Source organism: Pygocentrus nattereri, chromosome 17, assembly GCF_015220715.1.
Source record: "Pygocentrus nattereri isolate fPygNat1 chromosome 17, fPygNat1.pri, whole genome shotgun sequence".
Classification (NCBI taxonomy): Eukaryota; Metazoa; Chordata; class Actinopteri; order Characiformes; family Serrasalmidae; genus Pygocentrus; species Pygocentrus nattereri.
In genome coordinates, this window is record NC_051227.1 from 39,476,213 (window position 1) to 39,490,032 (window position 13,820).

Below are 13,820 nucleotides of genomic sequence, written 5' to 3' on the forward strand. Positions count from 1 at the left end.
GGTGGAGGTGAGCCCAACTATATGTAGTTGGTACCTGGGGAGCCTGCTGTGGCAGTATGCTTTAGCCTAGGACAACTGATGGTTTGAGTTAAGTTTGCTGCTTTCTTCTGTCTGTATTTTTTAATTTTGTCATTTTCATTGAGGTCAGTATTTTCCTTATCAAGAGGGGACACGCTTTAGTATGGATTATTGCACTGGGTGTTGGGTTTATGTTAACCTGTGCTCTTCTGCTGTTGGTTTATGTCGATTGGTTTTAAAATGTTGCACTAATAGCAGTGATGTGCTCAACAGTGCGGTTAGCATGCTTCCTTCATATTGCTGCATAACCCTCATGTAACCTGGTAATATTGTTAAAAACTCCCTATCCAAAAAAGTTATCCAGGTAGATGCCCACAAAACCTCTGTACCCAGAGCCCAATAACTTGATCCAGACCTGCCAAATTGCTCTCAAAGTATCACTGTTCTATCAGTTTCCAAAATCTTTAAACTGTGGCCAGCCCTGTTTTTGATTTTGGTCTGTTTGCATTGTGGGTGTTATCTCCAGTGTTACGCAGCTGTTGACTTGAGTTTCTCCACTGTTCTCACAGGATGACATGAGCGACTCTCTGCGAGACTACACCAACCTGCCAGAGGCAGCCCCACTGCTGACCATCCTGGACATGTCGGCCCGCGCCAAATACGTCAAAGATGTGGAGGAGATCACACCGGCTGTGGTGGAGCAATTTGTCAGTGACTTTCTGGCTGAGAAGCTCAAACCGGAGCCCATTTAAAGCAGAAAAGAAACCCTGGACAGCACTACACTTCCCATCAGTCCCCCGAGTCCCTGACTTCCTTTCCTTCCCCTTTCTCCTGTGAGACTGTTTAAGAGAAGCCTCACTTTGTACTGACATTTTCCCCTTTTTTTAAAACAAAAGTCCCACCCCTTCTTCCTGGAGTCCTTCTCCTCTCCTGTGGTGCCTTGCATTTACATCCTGGATGGCAAACTTCGTAATTCATACAAGATTTATTTTTTTTTTTATGTTGCTTTTTTCTTTGCCGTTTCATTCATAGAACCTCATCATGTAGATGAGAAACCCCACAGCTACAGCAGACTCAGACCGTTTTATTGCTTTTATTTTATTAATACGACTTAGCTTTTATTTCCAGATATTGCTTTAAGGAAGAATAAAGTACATAAAACAGTAAGTGTATTTCTGAGGAAAGCCACGTTCCTCCAGTTCTCCTGGCTCCCTTCACTAGGCTGTAGTTCTCTTCTTGTGGGTGCTGATTATTATGCATACATGGAGAAACCAGTATCTCTGTATTGGAAGCGTCTCGAAGAGTCAGTCTATTCATTGCGTGGCAGCCGTTTTTATGCAGCTATTATTGATCCAGAAATGGACTTCAGTCCTACTTCTTGTTGATATTTGATGTAATGATGTAATATGACTGTTCCATCTTCGACACGTTTTAAGTGGATTTTCTGTGAAGGTCCCCTCTATTAAAGCAGTCTGATTTATGAAGGCACAGAATAGCATTTAATAGCACGTTTCCATATTAAGTGTAGGCGTTTAGAGTGCACACAGCTTCTGTCTCTCCTTCGTTGTGTTTCTGAAGAGCCCTGGCCATTAAAACTCACTGTCTAGCTCTGCTGTCTGGTCTGGTCTGGTGTTTAACCCACTTCTGAGATTCGGCAACACCCAGGAGTTCAGCACCGCCTGCTGCTGCATTTCTTCACATGAATTAGGCGCCGTATAGTGTTTGTTATTGTGACAGTCTGAGATACTGGTCTTACTGAAGAATGCAATATGCAAATAAGACCTCTGTCCAATCACAGTGAGTGCAGTTATCTGATTAGTAAGTGCATGTAAACACTGTGTGCTATGAGAATTTGGGCCAATTGCAGTTCTCAAATGTTTTTTAGTCACGTTATTAATTAGGGGTGCATCAATACTGTTTATTTCAGGCCGAGTATCAATGCATACATATTTTTAGCACCCGCTGATATGGAGTCCATATTCAGTAACCCGCTTAGAATGAAGTAGTTGCAGCAATGTGTGCAGCCTTAACAGCCAAATCATTAAACTTATCTGATCTGAAATGAGGCAGTAGCTTTATCATGGGTCAAGTAGCATCGCAGTGGAGAAAAGCAGGTTTTGTTCCACATCACAAAAGAGCTTCTGTACAGCTGTGCCCTGTTCAAAAAAGACCTTCAGAAGCATTACGATTAAAGCCTGATGGTTTTGCTTTCTAATGGGAGTTGGTTTAATGGTTACTATTAGAGACCACTGTGTCCTCAACTGGTCAACCAGCAGATATACCCACAGATTTTACCAAGACGGCACTGAAAAGTGAAGAGAAAGCAGTGATTTGTGAACAGTGAAACGCGCATATTCAGATTTCCTTCAACAGCTTTTGAATGGTGGGTCAAAAAAAGGTCAACATGTATTGTTAACAACCAAGACAATCAGCTTTCATTTAGTTTGTCCCTGAAACTGATGCAGAACACATTGATTTCTGGGAACTCTAATCACTGTGAGAGCTAAATGACCTACATCACAAGTGGCAATTATCAAGGACCAAACAAGTGACATTTCATACACACTGACCTTTTGACCTCGGCATGGTAAACAACACCTACATCAAAATACCTAGAAAAGTTTTTGGCCATATATTGTAGTTGCATAGCTGTTAAACTGCAGTTACCCCTGTGGTTTAGTCTCAGAATTTCAGGTTAAAATGTAAAGTGTTCTGGGAACGATGCTGCTGGACCCTGCTACAGGTCCTGACCATCACCTGGCCTCTTTAAATCTAAAAATTATTATTATGCCTTATTATGCTCCTGCTGTAGTGAAATACGCAGCTGATCAGTGTCCAAGTACTGCAATATCTCAGAAAAAGCATAATGTGACAATTTATAATGTCAACAGTAAATCATCATCATCATGTTGGCCACCTCTAAAGCCAATGCTGATACATAAACATTCTAAAATATTGAATTTGGGGTTGGTCAGTGTAGCGGTTAACACCTCTGCCTTCTACACTGTAGACTGGGGTTCAATCCCTACCTGGGTAAACACCCTACACTATACCAATAAGAGTCCTTGGGCAAGACTCCTAACACCACCTTGGCCTCCCTATGTGATGAAACAAAGTCACTCTGGATAAGAGCGTCAGTCAAATGCCATAATGTAAACGTTGAATTTGGGACTCCATCTACCTGGATTAGTACTTTTTTCTGTAGGGTTACAAATGCAGTTACATGAATAAAATGCAGATATTTTAGCATTCATAAACACTCTGCTCTTCTGGGACACAATAAATGTGTTTTCAAATATCAGTTTGTAATATTGGTCAAATCTAAACATTCCTCTGATGCCAGTATTTTTTGTAACGCAAATATCTGCTCATACTGATATGATTCCAATATCATTCTTCGCACTTAATAAAGCTACCGGAGGGTCAGAGATCTTGCTCTTCTGCTGGCTTTCTGTGTGAAATTCATCAGCTGTCTCCTGCCTTCAACCAGGAGAATGCCCGCGGTCATTGCTGAATTCAGACTCTCCACTCCAGGAGCCATTGGGACAGACAATCTATGACCACCAGTTTCCTCAGCCAGCTGTAAAGCCTCTGAGCTTAGTCCGTGGATTTCTCCACTAATGACCAGAGCTGTGCTCCTCTGGGCCCAGTTCTCATGGTACGCCTTTGGCTCCAAATATGGACGAGACAGTTCATCATCAGAATCGGAGTCATCATCAGAGTCGGAATTGGCATCCGAGTCTGATTCAACATATTCCTCCAAGTGTTTATTCCTGCTGCTGTCGCTGTTGCAAACCCAGCCCACGTCTCCTGGCTTTTCAGCATCCTGAGGTGCAGCCTCAGCATCTTGCCTTACCATAAGCTTGTGGACGTTATCTGCCACATGGACGGTCACTGGCTTTGGCAAATGCTGTGAAATATCATTCCAGTCCAAACCTGGGAATATAGGGAGCCTGAAATGAGCTCCCATCGCAGCACGGAGCACCTTCGGCTCCCAGGCGTCCACACACCCTGTGAGGAGGGAGACATTTAAAGGTATGAGTTAGACTCAAAGTCTGGCCATTAAATGTACATTAAATTTCAAAAATAATCCAGGCACATGAAGCCAGACTGTCTCTGGCACCCTCTAGTGGCTGGCTGCAATACAATTTTAACCTCACCTGCACCCATTTGAATTCATGGGAAACAAGTCACTTAAGTTAAGTGATACTTTTTTGATCCCACAAATGGGGAAATTCCACCTCCGCATTTAACACATCCGTGAAGTGAAACACCACATACACACTAGTGAGAACACACACACACACACACACACACACACTAGGGGGCAGTGAGCACACCTGCCCGGAGCGGTGGGCAGCCCTTTCCACGGCGCCCGGGGAGCAGTTGGGGGTTAGGTGTCTTGCTCAAGGACACCTCAGTCATGGACTGTCGGCCCTGGGGATCGAACCTGCGACCTTCCGGTCAAAGGGCCAGCTCCCTAACCTCCAGCCCACGACTGCCCACTTCTTATATCTAGTCACTTATTTTGGCTTATTTAGGTGTCCCTCATGCTGATATCTAAGCTATGACTGACGTTCTATTAAGCACAGCAGAGCAAGCTTCTCAGTTAACCGAGTATTTATAGTTAGTTCTGAAGTGGAGCCTAGGTCTTGTTTGAACACCCTCACTTTTGAACACTCTGCACTTTTAAGTGGCTGTGGTTCTAACCATGGGCCTCATTTACAAATATCGTCCCATATCTTAAGTTTTTTTCTTGAATTTGTTCTCGAGAAAGGTCCTAAGAAGTCTGTCAGATTCATGACGAGTTCTTAAACTGAAGAGTTATGCTCTTTATGCTTTTGAGTGTGTAGATTTCTGTTCTTACCCAAGAACAAATCCCACAAAAGAAACAGATAATGTGAGAATCTTAGTTTAAAAAAAAAAAAAAAAAAACACCCAAGTGGGTGTTAAGGAATAATTTCTTCTTAAGAATGGTTGGTGAATGAAGCCCACAGCTCTTTAGAGGACCAAAGGTAGTACTTATATGGCACTGCTCAAACACCCCTCTGTGGGCCCACTTTAATTCATGCAACTGAAATCATAATATGCATTTCATAAAATGAATCTAATGCACGGTGGACATCAAACTTTTGCATTCAACTGTACATACCCAGTCACTGGGGTGGACCCATTGCTGACACACGGTTAAATCACACACACACACACACACACAGCATTCTTCATAGAAATTCACTGGCAGTAGAATGGGACACCAAGAGCGCAGAGGCACAATGTCAAGTATCTGCTTGGTGGTGAAGAAGCAGTGCCGAACACCTTTGATGGAGTCCTCTATGACCAAACCTAAAGGCCCAATGTCAGTGTATGACCTCAGTAATGTTCTTGTGGCCAAATGGAATCGAACCCAAGCAGCAGGCACATGCAGACGTTTTTGGGGGCAGAAAGGGCACTTTTCTCATCCTGGGCAAAAGGGCAGGTGCTTGAGCACCACTAGGGGTCCATCTGTGCACATGCCTGCCCAGCGGTAACGTATAGAGAAAAACACTTCCGGAAGAGAAAAGGCTGCGGCAATTCCCCATAAACACCCTCGATTTTACAAGATACGCTGCATGAGCAGGTCTTCGGATACTTCTGAATGTAAAGAGTGCGTTACAGTACCTTTATTGAGGAGGACGCGGTCACAGCCAACCGCAGCAGCGCAGCGGAGGATGGTCCCCAGATTGCCAGGGTCCCGTACGTTATCACAGATTAGGAACAAAGGGACAGACTGAAGACGCAGATCTTTAGGAAATGAAAGGCGGGATGCATCTGGTTTTGAGAAAATGGCTGCAGAATAAAGTAAAAATAAATAAATAAAAACGCACAAATTAAAGGAGGAGACAGGATTAGACTACAGAAAAACCTCCACTCACCTAGAACACCCTGTGGAGTGACCAGATCAGACCAGATCTTTATGTCTTCAAACTTGACCTTGACCAGTGAGGCCTGGCGCAGCTTGTCCAGGGGAAGCTCACAGAGCCGCTCCACTCGGCTGAAGAACAGCGTCTGAGGAGCAGCTCCGGCAGCCAGAGCGTCGCAGATCAGACGCCTTCCCTCCAGCAGAACTTTACCCTGCTGCTCCCGAAACGCTCTGGACCGGGCGATACTCACGACCTTCCTGTAAAAAAGAGTGATATAGACTACAGTTCTGATCGGACCTGCCGTCTGTCACGCCACATTAGGCTTTGCCACGACACAACTAGGACCTGCAAAGCGATATAATCAGTATAATCGTATCGTAGCAGGGGGCAGTCGTGGGCTGGAGGTCAGGGAACTGGCCCTGTGACCGGAAGGTTGCCGGTTCGATCCCCAGCACCGACATCTGAGGTGCTGGGGACTGAGGTGTCCTTGAGCAAGACACCTAACCCCCAATTGCTTCCCGGGCGCTGTGGAAAGGGCTGCCCACCGCTCCAGGCAAGTGTGCTCACTGCCCCCCTAGTGTGTGTTCACTAGTGTGTATGTGGTGTTTCACTTCACGGATGGGTTAAATGAGGAGGTGGAGTTTATTAAAGTTAATAAAGGTGGAGATTATTAAAGTCTCACTTAACTTAGCTGGTATTGTTCTACTCACGGCAATCTTTTGTCTCCAGGTTGAGCTTTTTCGAATCGCAGCCCACCCAGCTGCTCTCTCACCCCGGAGCAGGACGCCCCCGCTGCGGGTCTGGAGCCATGGCCCGGGTTCCTCGCGGCTGCTCCGGCGTGGAAAGTTTCGTCTTCAGCTCGTCGTCTGCGGCTCCTCTCCCAGCCTGTCCCCCCCGCGTCCCCCCGGGTCAGTCTGGGTTGGTCAGCTGTCTCGTTTGACTTTACTCGAGTCTCACGTTCGCCTCCTGGATGCAGCACAGCCACCGGTCTCCGCCTCAAACCTCGGATGAACCGTCTAGAGGTCACCACGACGCTGTTCCACCCCCTTAAGCACGAACCTCGGCCCATAAACAGCGTTATCTCACGACCCACGCCGCCGAAGAGCGCAGCCATGTCCGCTGCTTTGCCTGTTGCGTCACCGCCGGTGGGCTGAACCAAAGCTTTAATAAGGGAGTCTCTTGAAAAATAAAAAAGAAAGAAAATATCGTTTTTAATTTGTTTAAGGTTATTATTCATAGCAATCATTTTTGCATTACTGTCCATTATTTTTTTTTTTTTTTAAAAGATACAATTTTACATTTCTATCTACGTAACATGGGCTGAATCTCAAATAACCCCTTCTTCCCTAAGTAGTGCACTACGTAGGTCATGAAATAAGGGCTTCTCCGAACAAACAGTGCACTATATGTTCAAGGGGAAATCGGGAGGGGTTCAGTCGTAGACCGAATGATCGCAAAGCGCTCTGTTTTGGTTTAGGGGCAAGTCTTTCCTGCCCTGTGTAGTGGAGAACGAAGCGATTTGGAACGCGACCATGTTCACGCCCTCCGCCGGAGAGCGCAGCCGAGCGTAGTCCGTAGCAGAGCAGTCGATCGCGAGGTTGGTGGGTCGGCAGAGATTGTTTGATGACGGACTCTAGAAACAGTGCGAAGCTGCGAAGTTGAATGATGGCGCTCAGACGGGCTCTGCATTTTGTCTTTAAAGTAGGAGACAGGACCAAAACAGCGACCTTCTACAGGGATGTCCTCGGTATGAAGGTAAGCAGACCGCTGAGTGAGACAGGTGGTGTGACTAGGCTGCTCTGCTGAAAGCTGAGAGGACTTTGGGTTCAGTAACTCAGACGTCTTATCTGTGTCTTACAGATTTTACGCCATGAGGAGTTTGAAGAGGGCTGCAAAGCGACCTGTAATGGGTGAAAATTCAGGATATATGCTCTACATTCTCAGTAGTTGACTTTCTGTTTTGATTAAACCACGACTTTGTTCTTATCAGAATCTATTTAATGACCCCATACTACTAATGGTCCTCAATAAAATGTCATTTTAATTAGTGACTGATTGTTAAATAGTGCTACACTTACAGCATGAGAAAGCTAGATGGTTGACACACTATGTATGAATGGTAAGGGTGGACCTCTTCACCAGCTAATGTTGATAGGTAGATAGATAGATAGATAGATAGATAGATAGATAGATAGATAGATAGATAGGTAGATATGTAGAAAGATAGATAGATACATAGGTAAGTAGATACATACATAGATAGATAGATAGATAGATAGATAGATAGATAGATAGGTGCATACATAGATAGGTAGATATGTAGATAGATAGATATATAGATAGATAGGTAGGTAGATACATAGATAGATAGGTAGATATGTAGAAAGATAGATAGATACATAGGTAAGTAGATACATACATAGATAGATAGATAGATAGATAGATAGATAGATAGATAGGTGCATACATAGATAGGTAGATATGTAGATAGATAGATAGATAGATAGATAGATAGATAGGTAGGTAGATACATAGATAGATAGGTAGATATGTAGAAAGATAGATAGATACATAGGTAGGTAGATACATAGATAGATAGATAGATAGATAGATAGATAGATAGGTAGGTAGATACATAGATAGATAGGTAGATATGTAGAAAGATAGATAGATACATAGGTAGGTAGATACATACATAGATAGATAGATAGATAGATAGATAGATAGATAGATAGATAGATAGATAGATAGGTGCATACATAGATAGGTAGATATGTAGAAAGATAGATAGATACATAGGTAGGTAGATACATAGATAGATAGATAGATAGATAGATAGATAGATAGATAGGTACATACATAGATAGGTAGATATGTAGATAGATAGATAGATAGGTAGGTAGATACATAGATAGGTAGATATGTAGATAGATATATAGATAGGTAGATAGACAGATACTTTATTGATCCTGAAGGAAATTTAGCAGACAGTAGCAGACGCACAACACTGTACAGTAACCGTAAACATGTGTACACATATAACAAGAATAAATAAACCAGATCCTCTCTACAGGCAGATATGCAAAAAATAAAAAATGCCACAGTCTGTGATAATATCTATAACCTGAGATGAGGGATTCAGTGCAATAATGACTGTACAAAAATGTACAGGTGACGGTGTATAATGACCACAGAATGAATAAATAAATATGTGCATATATTGTACCTAATAAAGTGTCCAGATGTGCAATGAGGTATGCAGATAGTGCTCTATGTGCAGATGAATAGATAAACACAAGATAAGCATGAGACTCAGATTATATTTTATGCTATAATATCTGCATTCTCTTCATGCATATTATTGCATTTGTAACCCTACACACACATATATGTTCTATTTTTCTGCAATTCTAATCCAGGTGTATCTAGTCCCAGTTTCTATATTTTATAAATGTTGTCAGGTAGGTACATTAAAGTAGCACAGTATAAGATGCCAGTGTTGAGCACAGTTTGGTGTTCTACCTGCTCAAAACACCTGATCACGCCAGGTTTAATGGGTGTGTTCGAGTAGGGAAAGCTCCAAACTGTGTGTGCCCTCCAGGACCGGAGTTGTGCACCCCTGCTATAAAGCCTGAAATAATCAGTTACAAGTCAGAGACGTTAGGAGTTTTACGGACCTCACCATTCGTCTGTAGATATTAGTGTGACTCACCAAAATGAAGGTCTGGCTTGATGGTTAGTTCTCAAATGCAACTCAACATTATATGATAACAATAGTAGATCATTTATTTACATCCTTGGAACACGTTTCGGCTGAATTCCCTTTTCAAACTCTGTCAGCGCGCTGGCAAATGTCAGGTTTACCTTCTCAGGAAAGGAGCCTGAATGTTACAAAATGTTCTTGTGCAAATTGCATGCAATTACACTTTTCCAGCAGAGAGGTTTCCAAATTCCCAAATCCTGCGTAGTGCAGCTTTAAAAATATTGGACATCTACATCAGCCCACAGTTCCCATATTGGTCCATCACCATGGGAAACTACCATTTACTATTAAAACCTCATAAATTATGGATTCCATGGAAATATTTTGATAAGATGTTCTACACAATACATGCATATATATATATATATATATATATATATATATATATATATATATATATACACACACACACACACACACACACACACACACACACACAACCAGAGAGGTTTGTGGGAGGTGACCAAAATCTATGTAAGTCAGGAATATCTGGCCAGTAATATTTGGCTTACTCATTTGCAGACCTTATGATGGAAAATGGAGTAAAACGATGGTGGGCTATGGTCCAGAGGATGATCACTTTGTAGCAGAGTTGACTTATAACTATGGAGTGGGAGAATATCGCCTTGGCAATGACTTTCTGGTAAATTTCACCGGTTCAATTTTAAGACACTTTTAACTTGACTGTATTCATACCTGAATTGATTTTTGTGGCGGTTAGAGTAAAACACAGTAGAATGGTAATCGTAAGCTTCCATTAAGCTCAAATGTACATATTATGCACATTATGTTCGCACAGGGCCTCACCTTACAGTCAAGCCAGGCTGTCAGCAATGCAAAGAGGTTAGGCTGGCCTCTTACTGAGGTTGGAGAAGCTCTCTACTTGACAGAAGCTCCTGGAGGATACCGCTTCTACCTACTGGATAAAGAGCAACCGGAGAGAGGTGGGTGGAGCAGGTCGCATCGGTAACTGTACTCAATGTTAACTGCTAATGTTCTTTTTTCCCTTTCTGCTTGGATATAGACCCAGTTCAGAAAGTCTCCTTGGCTGTGTCTGACTTGCAGCGTTCAGTACATTACTGGTCTTCTCTGCTGGGGATGAAGGTGATGGAGAAAAGTGAAGAGAAGAAAAGTGTACTGATGGGGTTTTCAGATTCTCAGGTTAGATTATAAAAACACTTATTCTGTAGGAATTTATGAATTTTAAGAATTTACAACCATTTGTCTCTGTGTTCACACATTGTTCACACACACATAACCCATCCGTGCAGTGAAACACCCACAGACATGCACACTAGTGAACACACACACTAGGGGGCAGTGAGCACACTTGCCCAGAGCGGTGGGCAGCCCAATCCACGGTGCCCGGGGAGTAATTTGGGGTTAGGTGTCTTGCTCAAGGGCACTTCAGTCATGGACTGTCAGCCAAGGGGGCTTGTTCCCTGACCTCCAGCCCACGACTGCCCCCACTGTAGACAGTTATATCGGCTTGAAGTTTGTAAATCTAATCTGTTAATCATAACTGCACCTTTCATGTACTGGCTTCACTTCATAAACTGATGTTTTTATGATTGGATTGGTTTGCAGTGTAAACTAGAGCTACAGGACATTGGGGCTGCTGTGGATCACGGAACTGCCTTTGGCCGGATTGCATTCTCTTGCCCACGAGAACAGGTGATAAATGCTACTTTCAGTTTAATGGACCATTAAAGTTGATATAGTAAAACAAAATTTTATTTGCCAATTCATATATACCCTTTAAGGCTAAATGAACGTGGACAGGTGATCGTCACACCTATATAAGCGTGTAAGGCATCCTGTTCCAAAACCATGGACATTAATGTGGAGGTGTCCCCCTTTTGTGGCTTTAACTTAACTAGGAGTGTGTCTGATGGGAATTTGTGGCTATTCAGTCAAAAGAGCATTTGTGAGGTCAGACACTAATATTGGACAAGGCCTGGCTAGTGATCAATGTTTAGGTGATCCCAGAGGTGTTCAGTGGGGTTGAAGTCAGGGCTCTGTGCAGGCCTCTCAAGTTCCTTGAAACCAAACTTTGTCAAACCATGTTGATATGGACCACACTCTGTAACTCTGTAGTAAGTGATACAGTAGAGGATTTTTTTTAGGTGTTATGTTCTTCAGCACTCAGTGGCCCAGCTCTGTGAGTTTGCCTGGCCTACCGCTTTATAACTGAGCTGTTGCCTGTTGTTGCTCCTACACGCTTCCATTTCACAATAATAGCACTTACAGTTGACCAGGGCAGATCTAGCAGGACAGCAATTTCACAAACAGACTTGTGACAGAGTGGCAAAGGTGGTCTCCTATTACAGAGCCATGTTTAAAGTCATTAAGCTCTTCATTATGTCCCATTCTACTGCCAGTGTCCGCATACTTTTGGCCACATAGCATACATCGTATCTGCAAAACTGAAGTGTGAAGTGTCTGCCGCTTTGGCCCATGTTCCTGTGACAGAAAACGTGACTCTGTGGGCTGTTAGGTTTTGCCCAAATGATGCTCCATCACAATAAATAAGCACCCACCCCACTCAAATAACCACACCCACTCTCCCAGCCTTCATACTTTCACCTTCTAGTCTCAGATTAACAGGACCGAGTAAAATTGCAATGTACTGTCACTAAGGGACGATTCTGCAGACTCATTTTTGTTAGCATTAACATGCTCTCTGTGGGTTAATTGGACCATATTCTGTCCTCACTGGAGTAATCTGGACATAAAGCTAAGTTAACAGGCTCCGGTAATATTCAGAGAGAGGCTTTGTCTTTAAATCTTTACTCTGGGAGTCACCGTCCAATCCGTAACATCCAAAGTAAAGTATATGTCACTTAAATGTCTGATACGAGCATCAAGTGTCTGTGTTTAGTCTAGAGAGCTGCTCTGAAATGTAAATATCCTCCACCCTTAGCTTGGTGCCGGCACAACTTTGAACATCAGTGGAAATTTGCACCGTCTTTGCTGTGATAAATGGTTCTTCACAGGGAAAAGAGCAAAATAAGCCTCCTTTCAATTTTCACCACGTAACTCCTTCACCAATACTACAACACATGTTTTAATAAGTCTGTCTGCTTTATACTTTCCAGCTACCTGGCATTGAGGCTCTAATGAAAAAGGAGACCCAAAAAATCCTCACCCCCCTGGTCAGCTTAGATACTCCTGGAAAGGCGACTGTAGAAGTGGTCATTCTGGCTGATCCTGTGAGTGTCTGCAGTCAGACCAAAGGTGCATGATAACTGATGCTCAAACAGCATGCTTTACGGACTTTGTCGTGTCCTGTAGGACGGCCATGAGATCTGCTTTGTGGGTGATGAGGCCTTCCGCCAGCTGTCTGCTGTGGACCCCAATGGAAATGACTTGCTTGATAAGGTGATGTCCCTCATGGAAAATTGGTGTAGAAAGGGTTTAAACTGTCCGTTCTTTTAACACCCCCATTTATTGTTCTACTTTGGTTTGTGTCTTTCACAGGCCATCGCTGCGGATAAAAGCGATGAATGGTTTGCCAAACACAATAAACAGAAGGCTTCAGCGTAATGTGTGTCAGAGCTGCAGTCTCCAGTAATCCCTACATTTCAAAATGGAAAAATGTTAGTTGGTTGTTTTTATGTAATCGGAACCTCCATCTCCATCTCCTAACAGGCATTCAGCTTTCGTTTACATTTGTGTTAAACTACGTTACAATTAAAAGCCTCAGATTCACAACACCATCGTCTCTCTCTCTGCCTTGTTTCTTGAGTATTTGAATCTGAATCATTGCCAGTACAATTTTCTTGTGAGGATATTGTGATAATAATTTGCTGAAGCTGTGTTAGGATGATCACTCTGAATAATCAATAACAAATACATGCAAGTCTTTAGGACAACCTGTGGTAATGTTTTTGACCGTGCACAAGAAGGGAACGTAGGAATGACCATTTGAAGTCCATTTCATTGATTTGGTACTAAGCATATTGTTGCATTTTATTAAAGGGAAATTCTATTAACCTTTCATATTTCCTGCTTTATTAAACGGCTGAGATGTAAACAAACAAACAAACAAAAAAAAAGCCCAAGAAATCAGGGTTTAACGTAAAACGCTCCGGTCTAGAGAATCTTGTCAGACTCGTTCACAGTGATGGTGATAGGAA

The 13,820-nt window shown here is 43.0% G+C and overlaps 3 protein-coding genes across 3 annotated transcripts in view; 2 read left to right on the forward strand and 1 right to left on the reverse strand.

Annotated features, from left to right (window-relative positions):
- Nucleotides 1-1,624, forward strand: part of nxn (nucleoredoxin) — a 115,894-nt gene extending 114,270 nt beyond the window's left edge. The window contains exon 8 of the mRNA XM_017683368.2: nucleotides 588-1,624. Within this exon, the coding sequence (XP_017538857.1) occupies nucleotides 588-770 (183 nt within the window). The 3' untranslated portion in view covers nucleotides 771-1,624. The remainder of the gene's footprint in view (nucleotides 1-587) is intronic.
- mrm3a (mitochondrial rRNA methyltransferase 3a) lies at nucleotides 1,098-7,070 on the reverse strand. The gene is made up of 4 exons (XM_017683367.2): nucleotides 6,629-7,070; nucleotides 5,931-6,175; nucleotides 5,677-5,844; nucleotides 1,098-4,029 (listed from the first exon to the last, which is right to left on the reverse strand). The coding sequence occupies exons 1-4, from the start codon at nucleotides 7,030-7,032 to the stop codon at nucleotides 3,431-3,433; spliced, it is 1,416 nt and encodes a 471-aa protein (XP_017538856.1). The 5' UTR covers nucleotides 7,033-7,070; the 3' UTR covers nucleotides 1,098-3,430.
- A 383-nt stretch (nucleotides 7,071-7,453) lies between these two features.
- glod4 (glyoxalase domain containing 4) lies at nucleotides 7,454-13,397 on the forward strand. The gene is made up of 9 exons (XM_017683362.2): nucleotides 7,454-7,673; nucleotides 7,779-7,828; nucleotides 10,204-10,324; nucleotides 10,481-10,625; nucleotides 10,706-10,842; nucleotides 11,269-11,355; nucleotides 12,780-12,893; nucleotides 12,976-13,062; nucleotides 13,162-13,397. Exons 1-9 carry the CDS (start codon nucleotides 7,581-7,583, stop codon nucleotides 13,225-13,227), a joined length of 900 nt encoding a protein of 299 aa, XP_017538851.1. The 5' UTR covers nucleotides 7,454-7,580; the 3' UTR covers nucleotides 13,228-13,397.
- The last annotated feature ends 423 nt before the right edge of the window (nucleotides 13,398-13,820 follow it).

Excerpts from the sequence above, each read along its gene's own strand:
- mrm3a (XM_017683367.2), bottom strand. The coding sequence starts at position 7,032 with ATGGCTGCGCTCTTCGGCGGCGTGGGTCGTGAGATAACGCTGTTTATG. Across the intron at positions 5,845-5,930 it reads CACTCCACAGGGTGTTCTAG|CCATTTTCTCAAAACCAGAT; the intron begins GTGAGTGGAGGT and ends TTTATTCTGCAG. Across the intron at positions 4,030-5,676 it reads CCGCGTCCTCCTCAATAAAG|GGTGTGTGGACGCCTGGGAG; the intron begins GTACTGTAACGC and ends CCCTCCTCACAG.
- glod4 (XM_017683362.2), top strand. The coding sequence starts at position 7,581 with ATGATGGCGCTCAGACGGGCTCTGCATTTTGTCTTTAAAGTAGGAGAC. Across the intron at positions 10,626-10,705 it reads TAAAGAGCAACCGGAGAGAG|ACCCAGTTCAGAAAGTCTCC; the intron begins GTGGGTGGAGCA and ends GCTTGGATATAG. Across the intron at positions 11,356-12,779 it reads TCTCTTGCCCACGAGAACAG|CTACCTGGCATTGAGGCTCT; the intron begins GTGATAAATGCT and ends TATACTTTCCAG.